This window comes from Protopterus annectens, chromosome 3.part1 (assembly GCF_019279795.1).
Source record: "Protopterus annectens isolate FY-2018-M chromosome 3.part1, PAN1.0, whole genome shotgun sequence".
In the NCBI taxonomy this organism is placed as follows: domain Eukaryota; kingdom Metazoa; phylum Chordata; order Ceratodontiformes; family Protopteridae; genus Protopterus; species Protopterus annectens.
The window spans coordinates 712,251,086-712,274,725 of NC_056732.1; the positions used below are offsets into that span (position 1 = coordinate 712,251,086).

A 23,640-nucleotide genomic window follows, 5' to 3' on the forward strand; every position below is an offset into this window, starting at 1 on the left:
CCAGAATGATACCACAGTACAAGGGCAAAATGATTGACTTCAATTGGCTAAGCTTCTGGTGTCATTACAAGGGAATCCAGTATCTGTCTGCCTGGGATGACATGATCAACAGAGCACGATGCTTTGCCAGAGATGGCCTGCATCTGTCGCCCTTGAGATTCCAGATACTGGCTAAGGCTCTTGCCACCTCTATAGTGCCCTTTTTAGGCAAGGTTCAAATGACAAATTCACCACCGTAACAAGTACAAGCAAGCAAAATCTGAGGGTAATGCTACTCAATGCTAGAAGTCTAAACCTCAAAATGCACTCACACGAGGCACTCCTTAAAATGGAGAACATTGACATCTGTGCAGGCACAAGCAAGCAAAATCTGAGGGTAATGCTACTCAATGCTAGAAGTCTAAACCTCAAAATGCACTTACACAAGGCACTCCTTAAAATGGAGAACATCGACGTCTGTGCAGTGACAGAGATCTGGTTCAAGGCTCCAGAGAGCACCCCTTCCTTACCAGGCTATAATTCATACCACACCTTTCTGCCCCCTAACCTGGACCGAAACACTAAAGGCGGAGGTGTGTCCATATTCATTAAGGATATCTACACCTCCAGTCTAGTTGCTCAGCATAATGCATCCGAGATTATCCAAGTGCAACTAACTCTGGGAAAGACCACAATACAAATTGTAGTTTGCTACGGATCTCCCACCATGCCCCAGGATTACCACTCCTCATTTCTTGATACACTGGAAAATATTAGGGTACAGCCCAACACCCTAATAATGGGCGATTTCAACTACCCCACCATTAACTGGGAAAACTACTCGTGTACCAACTCTTTTGCTCAATATTTTCTGGAATTCATAAATTCCAGTGCCGTGGATCAACTTATCCACACCCCCACCAGGTGCAGCAATATTCTAGACCTGGTCATTACCAACATGGGCAACCGGTGTTCCACACCAGAGGTCAAATCCTCGTTGGTCAGATCAGACCACAAGCTAATCACCCTAGACATCCACATCCCACCCCCACCCCCCAGTAGGGAAACCACCATAAAAAATTTCTCCAAAGCCAACTTCACGCCTCTTAAGACAGAAGTGGCAACATCACGACACCCATCCAGACGGACAGTAGAGGTACGATGGCTGAATCCTACAGAAATGCACTTTATAAGCACTTACACAAGTGCATGGATTGTGCTATCCCTAACAGAACCAAGATGCTATCGTCTAAAAAAAAGAAAAAAAGGGGGGGGTCAATCTGGTGGCCCCCTGCCATAAACAAACTACAACAGAAGAAAGAAACTTCTGCAAAAAAGAGTAAAATCCCATGATTGGAGGAACTTCCCTGGTCAGCCTCAGTAAGAAGCTGAGATCCTTCATAAAAACCTCCAAAGCTGGTTACGAAAACAAAATCGCCACTGTTTCTAAAGATAACCACAAAGAATTCTATAGCTATGTCAAGAATCTCAATGGCAACACTCAAATCTGCTCTGAGTTACAGCACAATGGCAGTAAATATACAGAACCAACTGATATTGCCAACATCCTGGCAGATAGATTCAGTGCTAACATTACCCCCCCCTCTCACCCCATAAAAGACCCATCTCTATACCGGAAGAATGCAAAGTTCCTGTAATCACGGCTGCACAGGTAAAAACCACATTCTCCAAACCCAAGCACACAGCATCCATGGTACCTGACAGCGTCCCAGGCTGCGTTCTACACAAACTACAAAACGAACTGGCACCCCGCCTAAGTACCATGTTCAGTCATAGCCTCACCTCAGGCTTTGTGCCCACTGAATGGCACACAGCGACAATTATCCCACTCCACAAAGGGGGATCCACCACGGACCCTGGGAACTACCTTCCCATAAGCCTGAAGAGCCTGGTCTGCAAGGCCATGAAACATATCATCATGGAAACATTGGTAATCTCCAAACTCTGGACCCCACCCAGTTCGGGTTTGTAAAAGGCAGATCATGTCTCCTAAACCTGATAGACTTCTTTGAAGCAGTCAACAAAGCCGTAGAAGACAATAAGATGGTTCACACAGCCTATGTAGATCTTACCAAGGCTTTCATTCACTAAACTAGGTATAAATCCCTATGTCACAAGATGGGTTGCCAGCTGGCTCACTGACAAGAACCCACACTGTGAAAGGTAGCAGACTCCAACTCCGACTTCAGACCAGTGACAAGTGGAGTACCACAGGGTTCAGTCCTGGGTCTTCTCCTGTTAACCTGTACTTCAGAGAAGTAGATGCCAAACACAGAAGGTCTTTGGCTAATGAAGTTCATAGATGACTGCAAACTAGGAGCCATAATTGAAACTCCTAACGATGTGGACATCCTACAAAAGGGCCTCACTGAGACAGATGCCTGGTGTCAAAGCCATGGCCTCAAGCTCAATACCAAAAAGTGCATTATCATCCCTTTTGGTAAAAACTCTGTACCCATGAACTACCACATAGGTAGTAGTCTACTTAACACCAAAAGTGTGATGAGACCTTGGGACAAAGGTGGACAGTAGTCTCACCTTTGATAATCACATCGCCACAGTAGTCAGGAAGTCCTTCTACGTGGCACACCTCATCATAAAAGGTTTCTCATCCAGGAAAAAAGAGGTAATTGTTCCCCTCTACTCCTCACTCATTAGACCCATTATGTAGAGTACAGTGCCCCTTTTGGTATGTACCTAACAAGACATCTACAACAACTGGAAAGGCCGCAGAAATACCTCACAAAGAGGATTACCGGCCTCAAACAGTTGCCCTATGCAGATGGTCTCAAAAAACTCCAGCTTTACGCCAGCACATATCGCCTACTCCGAGGCGATCTCTGCCTAACATACAAAGCTATGTCAAACCCAGAGCTGTTGGACATGCTCCACTTAAAGAAATCCCAATCCCTCTGAGCTACATGCTCTAGGGACCTAAACCTTATCACCACAATAAACAGAACATGCTGGAAGGATAGATTCCTGTCCCAAGAGAGTTCCCATACTCTGGAAAAATCTTGATTAGATGGGGAATAGAAAATTCACCCCGCGGATCACTTCTGTGGCTCTGCTCGACAGGGGCACAGGAAATATATTTTCTTGGGTGGCGAAAGCCAGGGTACCTTTTTATATATATAGGCCCTAGGGTCAATAGCCTAGTAATCTATGAACCTATAACAGTATTAATAGTAAAATGACATGGAAGGTATCACAGAGGATCTCTGGTCATTGTTATGTTACTTGTACCAGTGTATTGTAAAACACTTGGTAATAAGTGGCTTGGAAAAGTTTTAAGAAAGCTGTGTTTGTAGTTGAAAAGGTAAGGCTGGAACTGTGTTTATTTAATTTCAGTTTGTGGACTCTTGACATTTGTACAGTTTTGCTGGTTTTGTTTTAGGTTAGTTTAGATAGAATTGGGTCCATTTTACCAGTAATGCCTTTTTCTTATTATTTTCAGTTTGTATATTCTTTTGCTTTGATTGTTTTATTTTAATTTTGTTGTACGAGCTGATTTCATATCTAGTTGACGGGCAACTTTAGTTTTCATTTATTTGCCGGGAAGGAGGCGCCTTGTGTGAATTTTGTGTGGACACTGAGTTGAATTTCTTACTTTGGTCCCTCATTATCAAGGATCTACCTCTCAGGCTACTCTACAGACCTATTTGTTGCCCCAGAGCTAAAAGTCCTATAACCAATTTGCTCCCGTGTACTCTGGGCTGTAAATTACTAGACTCTTTCTGTGAATCCGTATCTAGGAATATTCTCAGGCAAATGTAAGACACTAGAAAGGAAGTTATGGATGAGACTGTGAAATGAAGGCTTGCCTGATTAAGGAAGTTATGGATGAGACTGTGAAATGAAGGCCTGCCTGATTAAGGAAGAAATGTATCGAAATTTCAGCTTTTCCTTTCTAAAAAGTAATTTTCCTTCCATTTAATCCAACACTAAACATGTCACATAAATAAAAAGAATAATTTAGTAATGATTCCATTTGTTTTATATTTGAACTTATTCCTGTTTGCTTTTGTTTCCTGTATTTGTCTTGTCATCTGTTACATCATGAAGGCTACTAAGACTGACATAGTAATGGGGTTAAGTCACATATATTCAGCTATTTAGAAAACAGTGGCTCTTAAACATTTGCATTTAAATATGTTTTATCAATCACATATTGCCAGCATCACACCCTTGGTGGTTCTGATGACTGGAGCACCATAATATCTAGAAAGGGAAATCACTCTAACCATCCTAACTCCTGATGTTCCATGTGCCTAACCTAACTGCATGTTCAGGGATCACTGTCAATATTGCACAATTGCCTTTAATAAGAGAATATGCTTTTAGGGCTATGATCCTCATGGAGTTTACACCCCAAGGACCATAGGCATGTTAAGGTGCTGTTCTGGACACTTCCCTATTTAACAAAAAAGAAAAAAAGCTGAATAATGGTATGAGTAGACTCCTTTTAGGCAGTATGTCAGAAGAATTATTTAGCTTGCAGGGAACAGCTTCAAAAGCTCTGGAAGTAATACAGGAAGGGTGGGCAGTCTCATTTCAGTCCTTTCCCTTGAGTAAGAAGTTATGATGCAGTGGTGGCTCTCCTGGTGATCCCCTTGTTTGAGTATGTACTGTTATCAGTTAACTCCTACAAATCTACTTCTGTAGGTAAAACCTCAAAAATCCAGTGTCATGGTGTCTAAGACAGGGTTCAGTTTACAAATAATTATCAACAGTTTGTTCTCTTTGTCATGTCATTTCTGATTTACTCATCCATTCATTTCACCTCAACCTTTTTTATCACTAGTGTCAGGATTTATATCATTGGGGCCATTAAGTTAGATGTGTCGAGTTTTTTGGGCACTTATAAAATTGAAACTCTGTTTCTACTGGTAAGAACTTATTTTTCCACCACATCTCATGAGGAAGCATAATTTTTTTTAATATGTGACCTTTGAGTTGTAATCTGAAATTCAGAAAAATTAATTTCCGTATGCATGCACGTACTGTGGCTGTAGATATGAGATGGAACTCTCCATCACCTGTGTGCTCATCTATTACAATCTGTGAGTGTTCTCCATATTACATTGTATATAAATCATCTTTGAAAATGAGCAGAGGTCACCTTGAAAAATAGTTAGCATGTGCTTGTTAGTATTTTGAGTTGCCCTTGTGGGTGGAGGTGCAGTCTGCAGGTATGTTGGCAATTACCTGTACAGAGTCTGAGGAAGATGCATTAGTCCCCTATCAGGAAGATTTATTTCTGGTTCTAAAAACTGAAGTAATCTCCTTATCCACTACAGTTTTCTCATTGTCCATTCCCTGTTCTGGCAAGTCTTTGTTTCAGTTCTGTTTTTATGACTAGTTCTATGTTTCAGTAGCTACTGTGCAGAAACTGATATTATTACAGCAAATAACTTTTTTTTCATTTAGCTGTGTTTTAAAGGAATTGGACTCTCTGGGAAAGCAACTATATGGAGCAAAGGTCATTGCCAAAAGGTTTCAGGTTCGAAACTGTGAACATTTGAAAGCTCCCATTAATGCTTCAAAATGCTTGGCTTCAATGGTTGAAGGAAATAATCCTCATCATTATTTCATTGCTACACAGGTATGTGCCATAGTAGTATTTTTATGAGTACTGCAAAGTGTGTATACAATAAAAATCAAAATAATCTCTAGCTTAAGTAGAAAAGGATGTACAAGTTTAGACTTGCGAATGCTTATTATAATGGATGTCATTTGATGATGATGTACCTTGCTTCTCAGTGTTTAACACCTTATTTAAACATGGTATTAAAGTGACATAGGTACTCACAACAGTCAGTGAAAAGGCTGTACTCTGTTGCATACCGCTTACTCAGAGGTGATCTCTGCCTGACATACAAGGCCATGTCCAACCCAGAATTGATGGACATGCTCCACCTAAAAAAAAACAAATCCCCAAGAGCCACATGCTGTAGGGATCTCAACCTCACCACAACGATAAATAGGACGTGCTGGAGTGATAGATTCCGGTCCCAGAGACTCCCCATGCTTTAGAACAGGATTCCAATCTACATTAGGCAGGGACCCTCACTAACGCTCCTCAAGAGAATCTTGACGAGTGAATGGGAAACAGAAAATTTACCCCGGGGATCACTGCAGTGGCTCTGCTGGACAGAGGCACAAGGAACTAATGGCTCTGCTGGACCGAGGCACAGGGAACTAATCTAAGGGGGCAGCGAAAGCCAACACATTCTGGCTAGGCTTATAGATGCCCTCGGGCAGATAGCCTATTACTTACCTATGAACCTAAGAAAAACAGCTGTACTGACATTTCTTGTTTTCGTGAAGTATATGTTTTAATGAGTTAATGAATCTACCTCAACCCATCGAAGTTACGTTTCAACAAAACGTAAACAGGCTAACTCCTTTTCGTGAAAGTGCATTTTCACGAAAATGCACTTTCGTGAAAAGGCAACTAAGCAAACAGCAACAGGGGCTGTTGCTTAGATTGCTGCACAGCGGGGATAAGGGAATATTCCATTTTTCCCACTGTAGTGCGATCTCTGAGTAAGAATATAAAAGTAGTGGGGGTGTGGGGGGGCGCAGGGGGGCTTGGTTCGTGTTTGTATTTGCATTTCGCGAAAAAGAGTTTGTCTGATTATGTTTTGTTGAAATGTAATTTTGATGGGTCAAAGTAGACCCACATTTTAATGAATTTTATTCATGCCAACATGACAAATTTCTCAATATCTGCCTTCCATTAAACTTCACTCCTCCTGAGCACTCTTCTGCAAGTATGGTTCCCACAAATTCCATTTATTAACTTGCTTTTTTCCTTTTCTGAAGATCCCAGTTCTAGTTCTTTTATCTTCTTTTATAATATTCAGTACTTCAGTTACAGTTGGTTTAGATTTTGATTTCCATTTTCTGGCCTTTTTTTTTTTTTTTGCAGCCAATAGCATTAAACATAGTAAGGCCTTACTATGGCTAGGTGATTCCTTAGCTATATCCCAACTCAGAAAAATAAGTATATTAGTTGTAACCATTTGCTCCAATGTTGTCGAATTTTATCCATTTCAAATGTATGGGCCATCAGATCCAGCCTCAGTGATGACTTCGAAACTTCATTGGATCCAGAGTTATTACTCCTCATCTACCCATAATTCCCCAGGATCTACCGTAGATGCTCGGATCTAGTTTGCCACTTTAATGATATGGGTGAGCAAGAGAGTTCTTGAACAATTTGCTGTATCCTTTAAACTTTAACTACTCCTGTCCTGCTGTGAGAGGTTTTCTCTCTCTCTCTCTCTGTTCAATCCTAAGCACAAAACGTATAAATCAGAGTCCTAGTAATTAAATTACATGGTGTAGTGAACATGTTTGTCTAAGGCTTGGGGGACCCTTTTTTCTTATTGTTAGGTTTTAGTTTATATTTATAGCAATATCTTTATTGTTGTAATTAAGGTTTAGCTTTCCTCCACTTTCCTTTTAGGATATCAACGTGTTGGAATTCCCTGGATTCTAGAAGTGCTCAAAGTGTGGGCATAAACTTCCACCCCAAGACCCACACTCCAAACAAATTTACTGTGTGTGGACTGTCAGTTGTGCAGCTTTCAGTGCTAGTGCCCTTCAGATTAGAATGAGAAACTTGTATTAAAGGGTCCCTTTCCAGCCCAGATAGGGGCTACCCCTTCCACTTTTTCTGCATCCCCTTCCAAAAAAAAAAGATTGAACAAAATTGAGAGGACAGGAAATGGACAAGAAACCCCATAAGGACAGGAGGGAAGAAATAGGAGCAAGTCTCCCACTAAATCCATTAAAAATGTTCTCCATAACTGACAACTTTTCCCTTTCCCAACCCTAAAGTTGCTCGAAGATCAGATCCGACGACTCCTCTGGTCCAGTCACCTTCTCCATGAGTCAGGTACTGACTGGGACAGGTGAGTCCTAGATGACAGTCCCCTATCCTTCAGGAAAGAAATACTCCTGACCTCCTTTGCTGGCATTGTCCACTAGGTCACCACAAAGCCTCATGGAGCTCAGATTCGATTGGAGAAGTACTTTTTTGAGGATGCAAATTCACCTTGGAGTTATCCTGGTACTGTCACCTTGAAAAGTACAGAGTACCAGCCATCTTACCCTTCACTTACTGGAACCTGTACAGACTTACCTTTTGGGTCTGATCTGTTTGGAACTGGAGCTACTTACGACTTTAACTATTGATTCTCTCTCTCTCTCTCTCAATTCTTATGCTTTTGGATCAAGATGAAACTCAGAGCCAGAGCTTTGGCATTGAGTTCTGAGGGGGCTAATCAACCCTGAGATTCTTAGTGCCATCTCTCCCTCTCTGGGCTTCAACACAAAATGGCTCATATCAGAGATTGGCTTCAGGACTAGGGGTCATTGTTGACAAGGAATCCTTTTCTTCCACAGATTTAAATGGAGTCCTCAGTGCCAGTGGCAGCTTTGACCTTTGATATTTGCCAAAACTCTTTCAAAGATCAGGTTCCTTCATCCAGTTTGGTTCCACCCAAATCCCAACGTGGTTTTGCTTCCTCTCGTCATCTTGTCGAAAGGGACAGCTAGTACCAAGACCTTCCAAGGAAGTCTGATTTGTCATGTTTCCCATTCAATTCTGAGCCGTCTGTTGTTCTCTCAGAAGGTACCCCCAGAAAACAGATGAGTCTTCTAGATACTGACTTAGAAGGGAGGGGTTCCCCTCGCTCCCTCTCTGAAGATGTCACATTCGGTGATATTGTCAAATTAGTGAAATAGAGAGTGATTCGATTGTCCCAAGACCTTTCGCCGCATGAGTCAAGTCATCTTGGAAGTTTTTGGCTTTGGACCAACGTTGTCATGGTGGTACCTGCTGTTGACCCAGTTATCAACCTTATGGCTCAGCAGGGATGGAAGTATCCTGATGTAGTGGAGCCCATCCCTAAAAAAGCCAATCACATCCTTGGCTGCGCCTAAGGATGGGAAGCAGTGGAGTAAAGGTCCACCAATAGATGCTGTTGTGCTGGCAGCAGCCACCAGACAATATCTATTGGAAAAAAGTTCCACTGTTCCTCCTCCTGATAGAGAATCTAGGGCGATGGACATATTTGGGAAGCAAGCCTAACTCCATGACTTTCGCCCTTGGATCACTGAACTGTTTGGCTCATTTAACAAGATTTTGGAGAGACTTGACCAAGATCACAAAGTCCCTCTCAGGGGTGTTATGTGCTGATATTCAGAAAACTGTGGACTTCCAGCTTTCCACCTTGCAATCCTCCTAAAAATGTGGCCATCCATTTACTGTCTAATGCAGCTGACGGCACAGTCAGAGCAGTAGGCACTGGCATCACCATACACCTTCACTCTTGGATGCATCTTTATGACTTTACGGATGGCTTTAAGTTGTCCTATGTAAATGCCCCTTATGATGTTTCCACCTTGTTTGGACCTAAAGTTAGACACACTCACTAGGAGCCACCCAGATTAATATTCTCTGTGCTGTGGGATTACGTTTCTCCACCCCGCAAAGAACTTTTTCTGGGAACCAAAGATCAGAGAAGATTATGTGGTTCTACAAATAAGAGTACTTTTCTTGACTCCCAATGTGATAAACCTTCCTGTGGTAGAGGAGGAGGCTGTTCTAATGGATGAGCCCCTAGAGGCAGAGGTGGACTGCATAACCAAGGCTTTTGTGGTCCCTTTTCCAAGAAAGCCTTTCAGTGCTCCTGAAAAGTTACCCAACTGCTGCACTCTGGAAGCAGTTGGAGGGGTGGCTGTTTCTATATCCTCAAACCTGGCACATAATAACTTCAGATTCCTGGATGGTAAAAATAATTTCCAGAGGCTGTTCAGTTCCTTTTCTTCTTACCATCTCAGAAAAAGCAGAAAGTCCCTGATGTTCTACCCAGTCAGTGGGACTGAACAGCCATAGAAATTTCACAGCTGCTTAAAAGAGAGTCATCCAGCCCCCCCGACCAGTTAGAATCCAGAGGTTCTTTTTAGTATGAAAGAAAACCAGGGACCTTAGATTCATTTTGGTCACCTAAACAACGTTGTGAAACAGACAAAGTTCCGAATGGTCACAGTACGCTCCATTTTACCTATTTTGAGGAAGGATGATTGGATGTGTTCCATAGATCTCCGGGATGCCTACTATCATGTCAAAATAGCAAAGGAATCCAGGAGATTGTTTCCCAGCAGAAAGTGGAAAAATCACTACCAGTTCCAGACACTGCCGTTTGGACTCACCACAGTCCCGAGAAAGTGGAAAAATCACTACCAGTTCCAGACACTGCCATTTGATCTCACCATAGTCCCTAGAGTGTTTACCAAGATCATTGCAGTTGTAGCGGTGCATCTTCATCTGCTAGGGGTCCAAATTCTTCCTGTGCCTCGGTAATTGGCTCCTCACTTCTACCAAGCAGCTATTGTTATGCCACCTGGACCAGGTACTCCAGTTGCTTTTGCTTATGGGTGTAACATTTTAATGGGATCTTCAGTAAGTTTGACCAATCCCAACACAGAGTATGGACTTCATAGGGTGCCACCTAGACACCAAACTGCAAATAGTCAGCCTTCCACAGTCCAGAATTCTGTCACTTCGTCTCACAGCTTTACACTTACTGCGTCACCCATCACCACCATCAAGGTTAGTTCTGCATGTATTAGGTCTCCTGGAGTCTGCGATATAAATTGTTCCTTTGGCCAGATATTACATGAGAGTACTACAGTGGACTTCAGCAGTACAGTGATCTCAATCCATTCCCCCTTTATGCTCTAAAGTTCAAATTACACAGATCTACAGACAAAACGTTGCTTGGTGGAGAACATCCCCAACTGTGACCATGGGACACCCTTTCCAGGTGGAATCGCCAATAGCAACAAAGACCACAGATGCCTCCCTTCTGGGGCGGGGGGTATTTTGAAGGGAGAATGGTACATGGTCTTTTCTAGAGGTCAGTCTTCACATCATTGTTTGGAGTTGAGAGTGGTCCTTCTAGCATTGCAGGATCTCCTCCCCAAGAGTGTGATTTCCATACAGACAGACAAATATGGCAGTGGTATAGTACATCAGCAAGCTTATCCTGTATATTGAGAGGTCATGAGAGTCAGGCAGTGGGTGATGTCTTCAGTGTTTTCTGATTAACAGTGTACATCCCTGAGTTATCCACTGTACTTGCAGACAGATTGAGCAGAACACTTCTGATGCCTCACCAGTGGTCTCAATCTTGGTGACATGTAGTTTTCAGTCACTGGGGCCAACCTAGCTGTGACCTGTTTTGCATCCTATCTAAACAAATACAGCAGGTGTTTTGCCATGATCCCTCCACAGGCATATAGTCACTGAGAGATGCTCTGGTCCACAGTTGGCCAATGGGCCTCTTGTATGCCTTTCTTCCTTTGCTCCAATGAACAAATTCATACAGAAAGCAAGAGAGTGTAAGACCAGCGTGATCCTCATTGCCCTTTTTGTGCAAGAGATTCCCCTACCTGTTGCCTCTACTAGTACTTCCCCCTATGTATGTTGGATCAGTATTCAAACCTAATGACTCGTCCATCTGGACTGTCTCATGTAGACTTCCCATTCCCATTGTAGAACCAATTCCTCCATGGGTCACCTCCACTATGTTAAAAGCTCTAGCTCTGGCTCCATTTAAGCCCGCTACCCCTGCAGATCAAAAGATCAAAAATTCCTTACTTGGAAACTGGGTTTATTGGTGGCAGTGACATCAGCCAGATGAATCTGAGTTACAGGCCCTTTCGTGTAAGCCTCCATACCTAGTGTTCCACAAAAATAGAGTTTCCCTTAGAATTAAAGCTTTCTTTATTCCTAAGATGGCATCCGAACTTTATTTAAATCAGTCTGTAAACTTGCCTCTGTTTTTTCTAAGGATTCAAACAAAGGAGAATATTTCACCAACCAAAAACACTTGTAGAGGAAATAAGGCACCAATTTCTTCTTTTACGATAATTTAATAGTCCAAAACACCACAGCAACACAGCAATACTGCAACCACAGGAACCAGCCAGAGAACAGAAATCATTAACGCTCAGTCTCACCACTGCGTTTTCGTTTAGATCACTTCCTCGGATGTAACAGAATAAAATAATGGGCTTTCTGTTCACTATAAATACAATCTCTTAACATAATTGAATAATTAAACAATCATTTCTAAAGTTGATTAATTGATTAAAAGAACTTGACTGAAGAACCTTACTAGTGCCATATTCCATTCATTAAAAGCTGTTTAAACAATATATATCCCCTTATAAAACCATTCCATTAATATAATATACATTCATTTGAACCTTAAAAACTCTAATTTTTAATTTACTAAACTAAAAAAACCTTTTGAATTAAAATCATTTAAAAAAATCAATGTATACTTTTCCTATTCTAACAGTGCCATCTACTGACTAAAAAGAAAACTTTTTTTAAAAAACCAAAGAAACTTTCCAAGCCTGAGAAATGTACATAAACATGTAAACCTAGCGCCATTTTCATCTTTTGTTTAAAAATACACAATTACTAACATAATGTATATTACATATTGAACAATATATAAAAAATATTGGTTTAAAAATATTGGTTAAACAAATTCATCAGAGCTTAGCCGCTCTCATTTTTAAAACTGGGGCAATAGAAAAGGTATCATTTAATCCAGGTATTTTATTGGCCTCTAAGTGGATTTGCCATAGGAGTTCCTTGTATTCAATTGAGGTTTCCCACGGACCACCCCTTACATCTTTGTCAACTACTTCTAATACAAAAAAAGTGAAAGAGGCTTCCTCGCAGTTCACTTTGTCTATATAGAGCATTATTGACACACTGGTTCTTAATGTCATAATAATGCTCATATACTCTATTCCTTAGCTTTCTCTCAGATTTTCCTACATAAAATGCTTCGCAGATTTTGCACACAGCTAAGTAAACATTTACTTTGGATCAACATGTCCCTACTCTTTATATATATATATATATATATATATATATATATATATATATATATAATGTGTCCCTAGATACAACATGAATGCACTGGTTACATCTCCCACATTTAAATGTACCAGTTCTTCCCTCTCTAATATTACCATTATTCCCTTTACTTTCAAAAAAATTTTTAAGACTTTTACCTTTTCTATATGTACATTTTAGGGGGGAAGAAAACAAACTATCCAAGTCAGAAATTTCACCAAATTTGGTCCATTCATTTTCAATCATGTTCCTTATTTTTTGTGCTTCACCACTAAAATCCATTACAAAATTACTACTACCGTCATATTGTTCTTTTTTCTGATGCTGTATTTGCCAGTTCATTAAACCTAAAATTGGTTTAAATTTATTAAGCCTTCCTGATTTAACCTCTTCCTCTATTCCCTTTATTAATTTAAGGGGGTAACCTCTAGCTAAAAACATTCCCCTTAATTTGTCACACTCTACAAGAAAATCTGTTTCTCTTGAGGTCATTCGGCTCCCCCTCACATATTGTCCCTTTATAATGCCCTACTTTTGGTGATGGGGATGTGCACTATTATATGCTAAAAATGAATTCGAATAGCTCTCTTTTCTATAAACTTTAGAAAAAAAATTATCATCACCCTTTCCTATGAAAACATCCAGATATTTTAAGGAAACTTTATCCATTACATACGTAAATTTTAAAAAATTAGTAGAATGACTAATATTTTCATAAAAGGCTTTAAAATCCATCTCCGACCCTATCCACAGGAAACGCATATAGTCAAGGAAGCGTTTATACAGCTTCCAACCATTTTTATAAGGGGAATTCAATATATACTTATCTTCCCAAGCTGCAAGGATAATGTTGGTATATATAGGGGCACATCTTGCCCCCATTGCTACCCCTTTTAACTGCTTGAAGAATTCCCCTTCATAATGCACATAATTGTTACTTAAAACTAATTCTGTTAGTGTCAAAATCAAGTAAAAGACATTATTACTAAATTTTCCAAACTTAATCAAGGCTTCCTCAAACAGCTGAAGTCCTTCTTTATGGAGAATAGAAGAAAAAAGATCTACTATGTCCATAGTAATGAAAATAATGTCCTTATCAAACATTTCACTTTTAAGATTTTGTAGCAAGTCCCAAGAGTCCTTCACTATACCCGGTCCTTCCTTTACTACTACTTTTAATTTATCATCTAACCATTTAGCCAAAGGTGCCGTTACAGATCCTTCGGATGCCACTATTGGCCTCATTGGCGGATTATCCACATCTTTGTGCACCTTTGGCACCCCGAAAATAGTGGGGACTCTGGGTTTAACCACATTTAGATATTTGAACATATTTAAATCAATTGAGCCCTCAAGCACCAAATCATTTAAAGCCAACCAAATTTTCTTATTTCCAATATTAATTTCATTTAGTGATGCTCTTTCATATCTATCTTCATTTTCCAGAACTTCCATCATTTTAGTTTCATAAAATACCTGGTCCATAATAACCGTCCCCCCACCCTTATCAGGTTTAATTACCCTGATACCTGCATCATTTGATAGGGTATTCAGCAAATCAGTTTCATCTTTGGATAAATTAGGGGCTATCCAGTTCTTCGATAGTTCATTCCTAATCTTTTTTTTCCATCATCCCTTCAAAGTTTTTTAATTGTGGGTTCAAAGGGGGGTTAAAAGTACTTTTTCTTCTCAGGACTTCTGTATTAACACCTGACGTTCTTTCATCATGAAAAATAAGTTCAAGGTTTTTCTTCCTAAGAAAGAGCTTTAAGTCTATAATTACTTTCCTTAAGTCAGCTTTCCTGTTGGGTACAAATTTCAACCCTTTGGTAAATAACATAAAGTAGGTTTCCGTAATATCTCGGCCACTATAGTTATAAATACTATATCCATTTTTTATTCAAACGTGGCCTTTCCTTGTAATTTCATTGGTAGGGGTTTCTGGATTCATATCATTTACTAAGTTTCCTACTAACTCCTGTTCCTGTTGTCCTCAAACCCCTGCCCCCCATGATAGTAGTTTTTTTGAAAATTATTTTGATTTCTTTGGTAATTATTCCTAATTCTTTCTGACCTTCTCAAAGGGGGATATTCCTGATAACTATCACTATTTCCACCATTCACCAAGTCCCCACTACCCAAATGCCTCGAATCTTGGTTCTGATAAGTTCCTTCAAAGCTCTGAAAATAAGAACTTCTAGGTTTTGGGTATTGGGATTTGTCCTTATATTCCTTGACATCTCTTTCTGATTTCCTGCATTTTCTTTCAACGATACTACTAATACTTTTCTCAATACTTTGTAATGTTAAAAAATATTTATTTTTACTTTCCTCCACTGAAAATAGCAAGTCATTCGTAATCAAGTCATTCACTTCTTCTATCTTTCTATTTAAACCACCCATCTCCCTATCATTTTCCTTAATTGCTTTCAAAATAGCGAAGCCACAGTTATCAAAAATTTCCAAAAGTTCAAAATGAAACTCACTTCCTGTTTTAACCTTGTTAGGGTATTTGCATACCCTTAACCCTTTGGGTACAATTTTTAAATTCAAACATTCATTTAAATACAAATTCTCAAGCTCTAAGTTCTTTAACTTAAACAATAACTCATCCAATACTTTTATATTGTTTTCATAAGTTGAATTCACATCATTAGGGTTCAGCTTAGGCACGATGAACATGGCGCTAGGTTTACATGTTTATGTACATTTCTCAGGCTTGGAAAGTTTCTTTGGTTTTTTAAAAAGTTTTCTTTTTAGTCAGTAGATGGCACTGTTAGAATAGGAAAAGTATACATTGATTTTTTTAAATGATTTTAATTCAAAAGGTTTTTAAGTTTAGTAAATAGAGTTTTTAAGGTTCAAATGAATGTATATTATATTAATGGAATGGTTTTATAAGGGGATATATATTGTTTAAACAGCTTTTAATGAGTGGAATATGGCACTAGTAAGGTTCTTCAGTCAAGTTCTTTTAATCAATTAATCAACTTTAGAAATGATTGTTTAATTATTCAATTATGTTGTTAAGAGATTGTATTTATAGTGAACAGAAAGCCCATTATTTTATTCTGTTACATCCGAGGAAGTGATCTAAACGAAAATGCAGTGGTGAGACTGAGCGTTAATGATTTCTGTTCTCTGGCTGGTTCCTGTGGTTGCAGTATTGCTGTGTTGCTGTGGTGTTTTGGACTATTAAATTATCGTAAAAGAAGAAATTGGTGCCTTATTTCCTCTACAAGTGTTTTTGGTTGGTGAAGTCTTTTTTGTGCACTTGATTCCGTTTTTCCTGTAAAGGAGAATATTTACTGCATATGGTAAATGTACACAGGCAGCTCAGATTCTATATCCACAGGACAAAAGAATTTTAGAAAAGACCATCACTTGTTCGTTTAATTCTGTAAACCAAAGTTGGGGAAGTCAAGTTACTAAGGTTACTTTATCCAGATGACTCTGATTGCATTTTTTTTTGTCTGTAATAAAAGGAATTTATCAGGTAAACCTAAATCCCATTTAACCAAAGCAGTTTCTATATCGACTACATTTAATAGAGGTTTATCCATTGGCGAGATTTGTGCAATGGCCACCTTGGCTACAGTAGTAGACACCTGTGTGTGTCTCTATATGCTTGATATTCAAGCCAGAGCACGTTCATCTTTTGGTTCCACCATACTTGGGAATTTCCTTCCTTGATACCACCCAGTTTGACAGCTTGGAATTCTGTTCCATATGTTTCAAACTGAAAGGAAATGGACAACATTGGATATGAAAGTTATGTACTTACCATAACGGATCCATGCTGTCTGATTTTTCACCTTGTTCAACCTCCCTGCCTCCTAACTCCTTCCAAATTGTCATCTATGGCTTTGAGATGATTGAGGGAATTTTGTTCCCGGTCTCTGCACAGACATGTGAGACTGTACCATACCTCCCAACCGTGCCAAATTACTTTGTTTTTACTGAGTTTTGGGATTCAAATGAAGGGGTGCCACAATTCCCGAGTGGCACCCCTTCATTTCCGATTGTTTTGTTTTTAATTTTTCGCTCTGTTAGAGCTGACATCATCACATGCACGATGACATCGGCTCTGTCAGGGCTACCAGCCTGTCTGAATTGAGTTAAAGGAGCTCATGCATTTCCGGCTGGCCTGTCTGCTCAAATGCGAGCAGGAAAGGCAACAAACGGTTGCTGTTACAGGATCTTTATCGGATGCAGAATGTGAGTGGGAACTAATTGCTGGTTGCTGTTACAAGATCTTTATCAGCAGAATGAAGACTCCAAATGCAAGCAGGAACAGCAATTGGGAATGAAGACTTCAAGTAAGGAAGGAGTGTGTACGTGAAAATGCCCCTCATTTAATACACCTGGTGGCTAGAGGTACTCCGGCTCAAACCCTGTACCTTGTGTACAGGATAAAAAGAGCCTAAAGTCTCTAGCCACCACCACTTGTGAGCTTTGCCCAGTTTTTTGTGCTAAGAGGTTGAGAGCTGTGGTGAGAAATGAATTCACTAAATGATGGCCATTAAATTTCAGTCTTCCTATTTTTCAGGAAGCTGCTGATTTGGCATAGTCATATGTTGCTCTGACTGTAGTGCATAGGGTCCTGGGTTCAAGCCTTGCTAGTGAAATGCATGGTGGTAACACAACATTTTATTCTAATACAACACTTGGTTATTCTGTGGAGCATCTGGTCTTGTAATATATTGAAAGGAGTTCAGTCCGTGGTCCTTGGCATTCTTATTTGGATTACTGGTTTCGAGAACTGCCACTTGTTTTAGTTTTTTTAACATTTTATTCTAGCAACTTTACAAAATTATACAAGCAATGTTTAAAATGTGTCTCTGGTTTTTGACCTTTTGTCCCCTCCCAAAAAAAAAATGAAATTTAAAATAAGTGTGAGAAGCTGTGCAAGATGCCTATGGCTTACACTACTGTCATTCTATTTATAGTGTGGGTTTGGAAGACTTTTTTATGATGGAAATGTTCTGAATTGGGCAGTTTTGTCATCATTGGTTCATGCCTTTTGTTTCATTGCCTACAGTACAGCCTACTGGAAAAATGTTCAAATAATAAATTTAAAATGCGCTCTAACAAGTGAGTTGTATTATACAAGGTCACAAGTAATATAATTTAGTAAAGTCAGGAAGGTGCATCAATGAAAAGAACATTTGTATGTTTCTTGTTTTGTGTGCAAGGGGCCAATGATTTGAAAACAGCCCAAAGGTAATCTTTATCCACCACTGGCCAGATGCATTTTGTTTGGATGTGGTGTGGGTTTCAGTGCTGTTTTCAATGAATTTGAGTTTCAAGGGCAGAGAAGTTTTAATGCAAGTCTGTTTTCATTGTGAGACAGTGTTGCTTTGTTTACCAGATGTTTGTTAGTGTTTGTGCATTGTTGTGCTGTAAAATGTAAAAACAAAATCCAAATAATCATTGCAGAAGTAAAGCAGTATGCACACATTAGTGTTTATGGTAAATGGGGCAAAATAGCTAGGCAATGAGACATTGGAATGGCTGCAGGGGGACTCTGGTGCTATAGTTTGGTTGTCTGTTCTTCAGTTTGCATTTGAAAGTTGGTATCCCACAATTCCATTGGACTGGGTGGGGTTACATAATTATGTATGCAAATTAGATGTTAATCACCATACAGATTTGTACCTATTTTTCATGGGCCTTGTCCAGATTTTTGATGATTCCAGGTTGAGAGGTATGGACTGTACCCACTATTCCTCAATCACTTGGGACTTTCTAAGTTTTTTTTTTTTTTTTTAAAGGTAGATCCTATTGGGTAACATGTCCTCATATCAAAGAAGGTGAAAGACTAGCTCTGTCTGTGCACCTAAGGTACAGCCTAGGGAATTGTTGGTAGGGGAGGAGTCAGAGCTCTGGATCCAATGAAGCTTCAAAGTTGGCGCCGAGGTCAGATCTAATGACCTGTACTTTTGAACCACACGATCTAACATTATGCTAACTGCTTAACTTTTATTTTCCTCCAACATTTCTGACCGTGTTCCATAGGGAATTTTTAAAATCTGCCAACTCATTGCATTCCCCAGAAAACATGTTCGAAGTATCTCTTTCCCACCATACCTTCAGCATTTGCTATCGGCCTGAGGGGAAAGATCTCCATCTGCTTGTGGTATAAAAATACCAATGCAAACACTTGTAGGCAAAATCCTAAACCTTCTGGCCTTAGTTGTATACTTGTGAGACATACGTATGTTCTCCCATTGTTCCCTTGTAAATTGCCTTTTCATTATCTCTTGCCAGTCCTTTCTAATCTGATTGATTTTTATAGTTATCATGCAGTATTTTATATGCCCTATTTATTATCCCCATTTTAGCAGTAACTTCTGTTCTAAACTCTGCTAAAAACAGTACCAGTGTTGGTCTTTAATTTAACTATCCCTGCTCCTTTCTTTTTGCCTATATTCTACCAATTCCTGATAGGAAGGTAGTCTGTAACCTGCAGTCCAAATTTCTGATTAAGCCTCATCCCTCTCCTTTACCTTTCCCTCTGTAGTTATTAGCTCCCAAAACCATAGCTCCTTTACTAATTTTTCCAGTAAATTCCAGCCGCTCTTGCTTATTTTCCCTACTTGTATTGTAATCCCTATTGCTGAAAATCTCCATTCCCATGTTGGCTTGGTTCTTATAATTAAAAAATGGATGACGGAGAAAAAATTCACCAATAATCACCACAAATCTCCGTACCACAGGATCCAATGAAGGCAGTCCCACAGCTTGATGTAAAGGCCAATGTGAAGAAAACTTGGTTAATTCCACAGAAAAACTTTTCAGTCCACAAGACACGAACTCAAACGCTGTATAATGGTAAAAACTTTTAATGACAACACAGCACAGATTATCTTTCTGCTTGAAGCCAGTTTGAATACTGTCGTGCTGTGCTGTGTTGTCATTAAAAGTTTTTACCATTATACAGCGTTTGAGTTCGTGTCTTGTGGACTGAAAAGTTTTTCTGTGGAATTAACCAAGTTTTCTTCACATTGGCCTTTACATCAAGCTGTGGGACTGCCTTCATTGGATCCTGTGGTACGGAGATTTGTGGTGATTATTGGTTCTTATAATACTTGTCACTTTACGAATAACATTTTGTATGGTTATTTTCCTTAAGGACCTGCATCCAAAATACTGTTCTGTCCTTAATTCTGTAACGGTCTCCCTACCACCACCACAATTTCATCATTGTCCATTTCTACTTTGATTGTACAACCTTTTTCTGTACTTTGATTGTACAGCCTTTTTCTTGTTTGTGTGTATGAGCCTTTTGTCCAGCTTTAAAATGGCCATTCTATTTGGTTAATCCTAAGCAACTTACTTGCATGGAGAGAATCCATACCCATAATTGAGAATTTCCAGTTTTGTCTTTTTTTTTTTTTGTATTATCTTTTCATTAGTCTTTTCCCACATCTCCTTAGCTTCCATAATAGAATCCAAATCTATGCATCTAAGTACTTCATGTTATTGTATCTTTGTAAATGTGGATATTGCTGAACCAATTCATGTGTGGGTAAATAGTTTACTGTTAATACGCTTTGTTTTATCTTAATTTAATGTATGTCCTGAAAAAACTTAAAACTTTCTCAGAATGTTCCACAACATTATGATATCCTTTTCTGGATTTATCAAATATGGTTCTCAACATCTTTGGCCCATAATCAAGGGTGAAGCTAAACATAATGGGGTTGGGGCAAAGGCCCAAAGTCATGGACAGTATTACGTTAAATTGCTTAAAAAGTTAGTAGGACAACAGGTTTTGCATCATCACGCATGCATTCATACTTGTTGCTCAGAAAATGCAATTCTGTCTGTCATTATGGATTGACAGTAATACTTGGTGATTTTCTAAAAATCAAAAAATTAAGGGATGGTACAAAAAATGAGGCAAAAATCTAGAACAGTTGAAGTATGTATGTTGGTGATGACCCAGACCTGAGGAAATCATGAGGATCATGTAAGATTTCTAGGAAGATGATCATTTAGTATTTTAAAGAGTACTTTTTGTAGTTATCTTTTGCAGTATTACTGACTGTGTATATTTTGATGAAGTAATCGGGCCTAGAGGTGATGCATTTTGCCAGCAGATGTGGTATATACCCATAACATTCCCTGTAGGAATTGCTTATTAATTTGACATTTGCTTACCAGAAAGGTCCAGCTGGGCACAGGTGCCCTTTTTCAGCGGAGGCCCAGAGAGAAAAGCTCCAAGGTATCATATTTAATGCAATTGATATTTACAATAAATTTTATAATGGGAGTTTCAGTGAATGCATACTATAATAGTATAATAACATTTATAGTGGTATTCACAGACATTAAATTTACGAGCCTTGTATTAAGACTTTACAGCTAGAGTGGTGTATAAGAGGTAGGAGTAATTTAAGAAATACAATATAATGAGGTATTAGAGGAGATAAGCAAGTGGTTGTGCTATTTAGGAGTAGGTAGAATAGTTTAAGAAGTACAATAAAGAGAAATAGTGGAGAAAATCAGGTTAAATGATTTAGTGCTTTAAAAGGAGGTATAAGAGAGTTGATGAAGGGTGTTTGAGAGCTATGTCCCAGATGAGAAATGGGGACAAAGCCAAGAAGCAGAGCAGAAGTATTTTAGTAATGGTTTGAAAAGATGGTGTGTGATAGACCTGGTTGAAATAGGAATTTTATTCCACGTTCTAGCTGCACTATTGGAATAGAGACTGATCGCAGCAGCTCTTTGTGGTTTGTAGATGGTAAGCAGTTTATTATTTGACCGAAGGGGACAATTTGAAAGATGGTATTGGAGTAGGGGTCTAATTGCTGGGTAGGCAGATGGGGTAAGGATGATTTTATGGGTTAATCTGAGCTAAGTATAAGATAGGTGGTGGTGAAGCTTGAGCTAGGTAAGTGCTTTTAGTGCTAACAGTGGCGAGTCCAGTAAGTTTTGTTGCAAGTGAGTCTAGTAACTTTGTTGTAACACTGTTCAAGTTTACAGCTAAGTGAGTCTTTATAGGTTGGTCATGATCAGGTAAGTGGGAGCTAGGGTTACCCTGGCAGAGTCTGTAAGGAATTTGACTGTATGGAGGATGCCTAGTTGGTGGTGGGTTTTCTTGGTGGTGGTATGGATATGTAAATCTCATTTAAGATTTTTGTTGATTGTCATGTAAAGTAGATGTTCTTCGTGTTTCACTGTTGCAGTCATTACACTTGGGTTATCCTGCTGGCAGGCTATCCTTAGCCTGAATTCCAAAGTCTAGGTCCAGCGTCGGTTGCTGTTGCCTCTTCCCTGACGTCAGTGCACCACGGGTATAAAAGATGCAGCCGACGCCATTTTCTTCAGTCTTTCTTGCCACGCGGTGCCCGAAGCAAAAGCAGTTCGCAAGTGCCGGTCGGCCGACTCTTGAGATTTTTGTGTTTTGTGTTCGAATTTCAGATTTTAAGTCTTCATTAAAATCTAAGTACCCTGTTGGGGAAACTTTTTTCTTGCTCCAGACCGATGTCAGAAAAAGTTAATGATTGTATTTCTTGTGGGAAGCAAATACCTCATAAGGACTTTCATTCTTATTGTATTCCTTGCCTAAGCCCTGACCACGACGTTGCTAGTTGTCGGTTTTGCGCTAGATTTAACCAATGCACTATTAAGCGTCAGTACGATTTTGCATTACACTATTTTGGCAGAAGATTTAATTATACGATGTCGGATAGCCATCCGACTATCGGAATTCACAAGAAACGCAAAGAAAAAGAAAAGGACAGGCATCCGAGGTCCAAAATAGACGACGAGGCTTCTTCTAAGCCAGTCGCCAGTTCGCCGGTCCTCAGTGAGGCGCCTTCGCAGCCCCTGACGCCCGCTACTTTAGACCCGCAGGCCGCTACCGACTCTCATGTGGAGTCGACTAGGCTGCTGGAAGTTCAAGGTATTGTACCTTCGGAGACTATTCCCTCAGATGGGTCCGGAGCCGCTGTGCAGGCATCGGCTTCTGAGGGTGTTTTCAGACCTACTCAATTATACATTAAAACGACTTCAGCTTCAAAGGCAAAGACTAAAGCACCTTTAAAGACAAAGAAACAAGTACAACAGCCTCATGGACAGGCCTCCATGCCCAAAAAACAGATGCTCAAAATGGCCGAAGACTTAATTACTTTGATCAGGGGTTCCCATCCCCCTCCTGATAAAAGGCCTAGGCAAGAGACAGAATATGAATCTTCAGATCAGGTTTCCATTTCATCTGATTCCTCTTCTGATCAGGAATACTCTCTTCCTCCCTATGAGGATTCTGATGCTGAAGAATCTATCCCTTCAGCCTCTCCTCCTGAGGATTACTCTTTTGGGGAAACCTTGCATACCATGAGGGAGCATTTCCACTGGGAGAGCCAAGATTTTTCAGAATCTAAGAAAAGGTTCAGAGACTTCCTTTTACTACCACAACAAAGGCTCCTAGCTATTCCACCTGTGTTAGACATTGTAGGTGATGTATTTTCAGAGTCCAGTCTGACCCCTGACTCCTTACCTCCAGCTCCTGTTAAGCCGGACAGGTACTACAGGGTTCCTGACTCATAAATTCCTTTTCAAAAACCCTGCTGCTGACCCAGAAACTATCTCTCAGGGTCCAAAAGGGGTCAAGGCTTCCACTGCAAAAAAACCTACCCCCTCTGATAGGGATTCTAGGGCATTGGACAGATGGGGAA

The 23,640-nt window shown here is 39.8% G+C and overlaps 1 protein-coding gene across 2 annotated transcripts in view; it reads left to right on the forward strand.

Moving 5' to 3' along the window:
• UTP23 (UTP23 small subunit processome component) overlaps positions 1 to 23,640 on the forward strand; it is a 193,823-nt gene that overhangs the window by 123,382 nt on the left and 46,801 nt on the right. For both annotated transcript variants that reach the window (XM_044067068.1, XM_044067067.1), the window contains exon 3: positions 5,431 to 5,605. In XM_044067068.1, the coding sequence (XP_043923003.1) occupies positions 5,431 to 5,605 (175 nt within the window). The remainder of the gene's footprint in view (positions 1 to 5,430; positions 5,606 to 23,640) is intronic.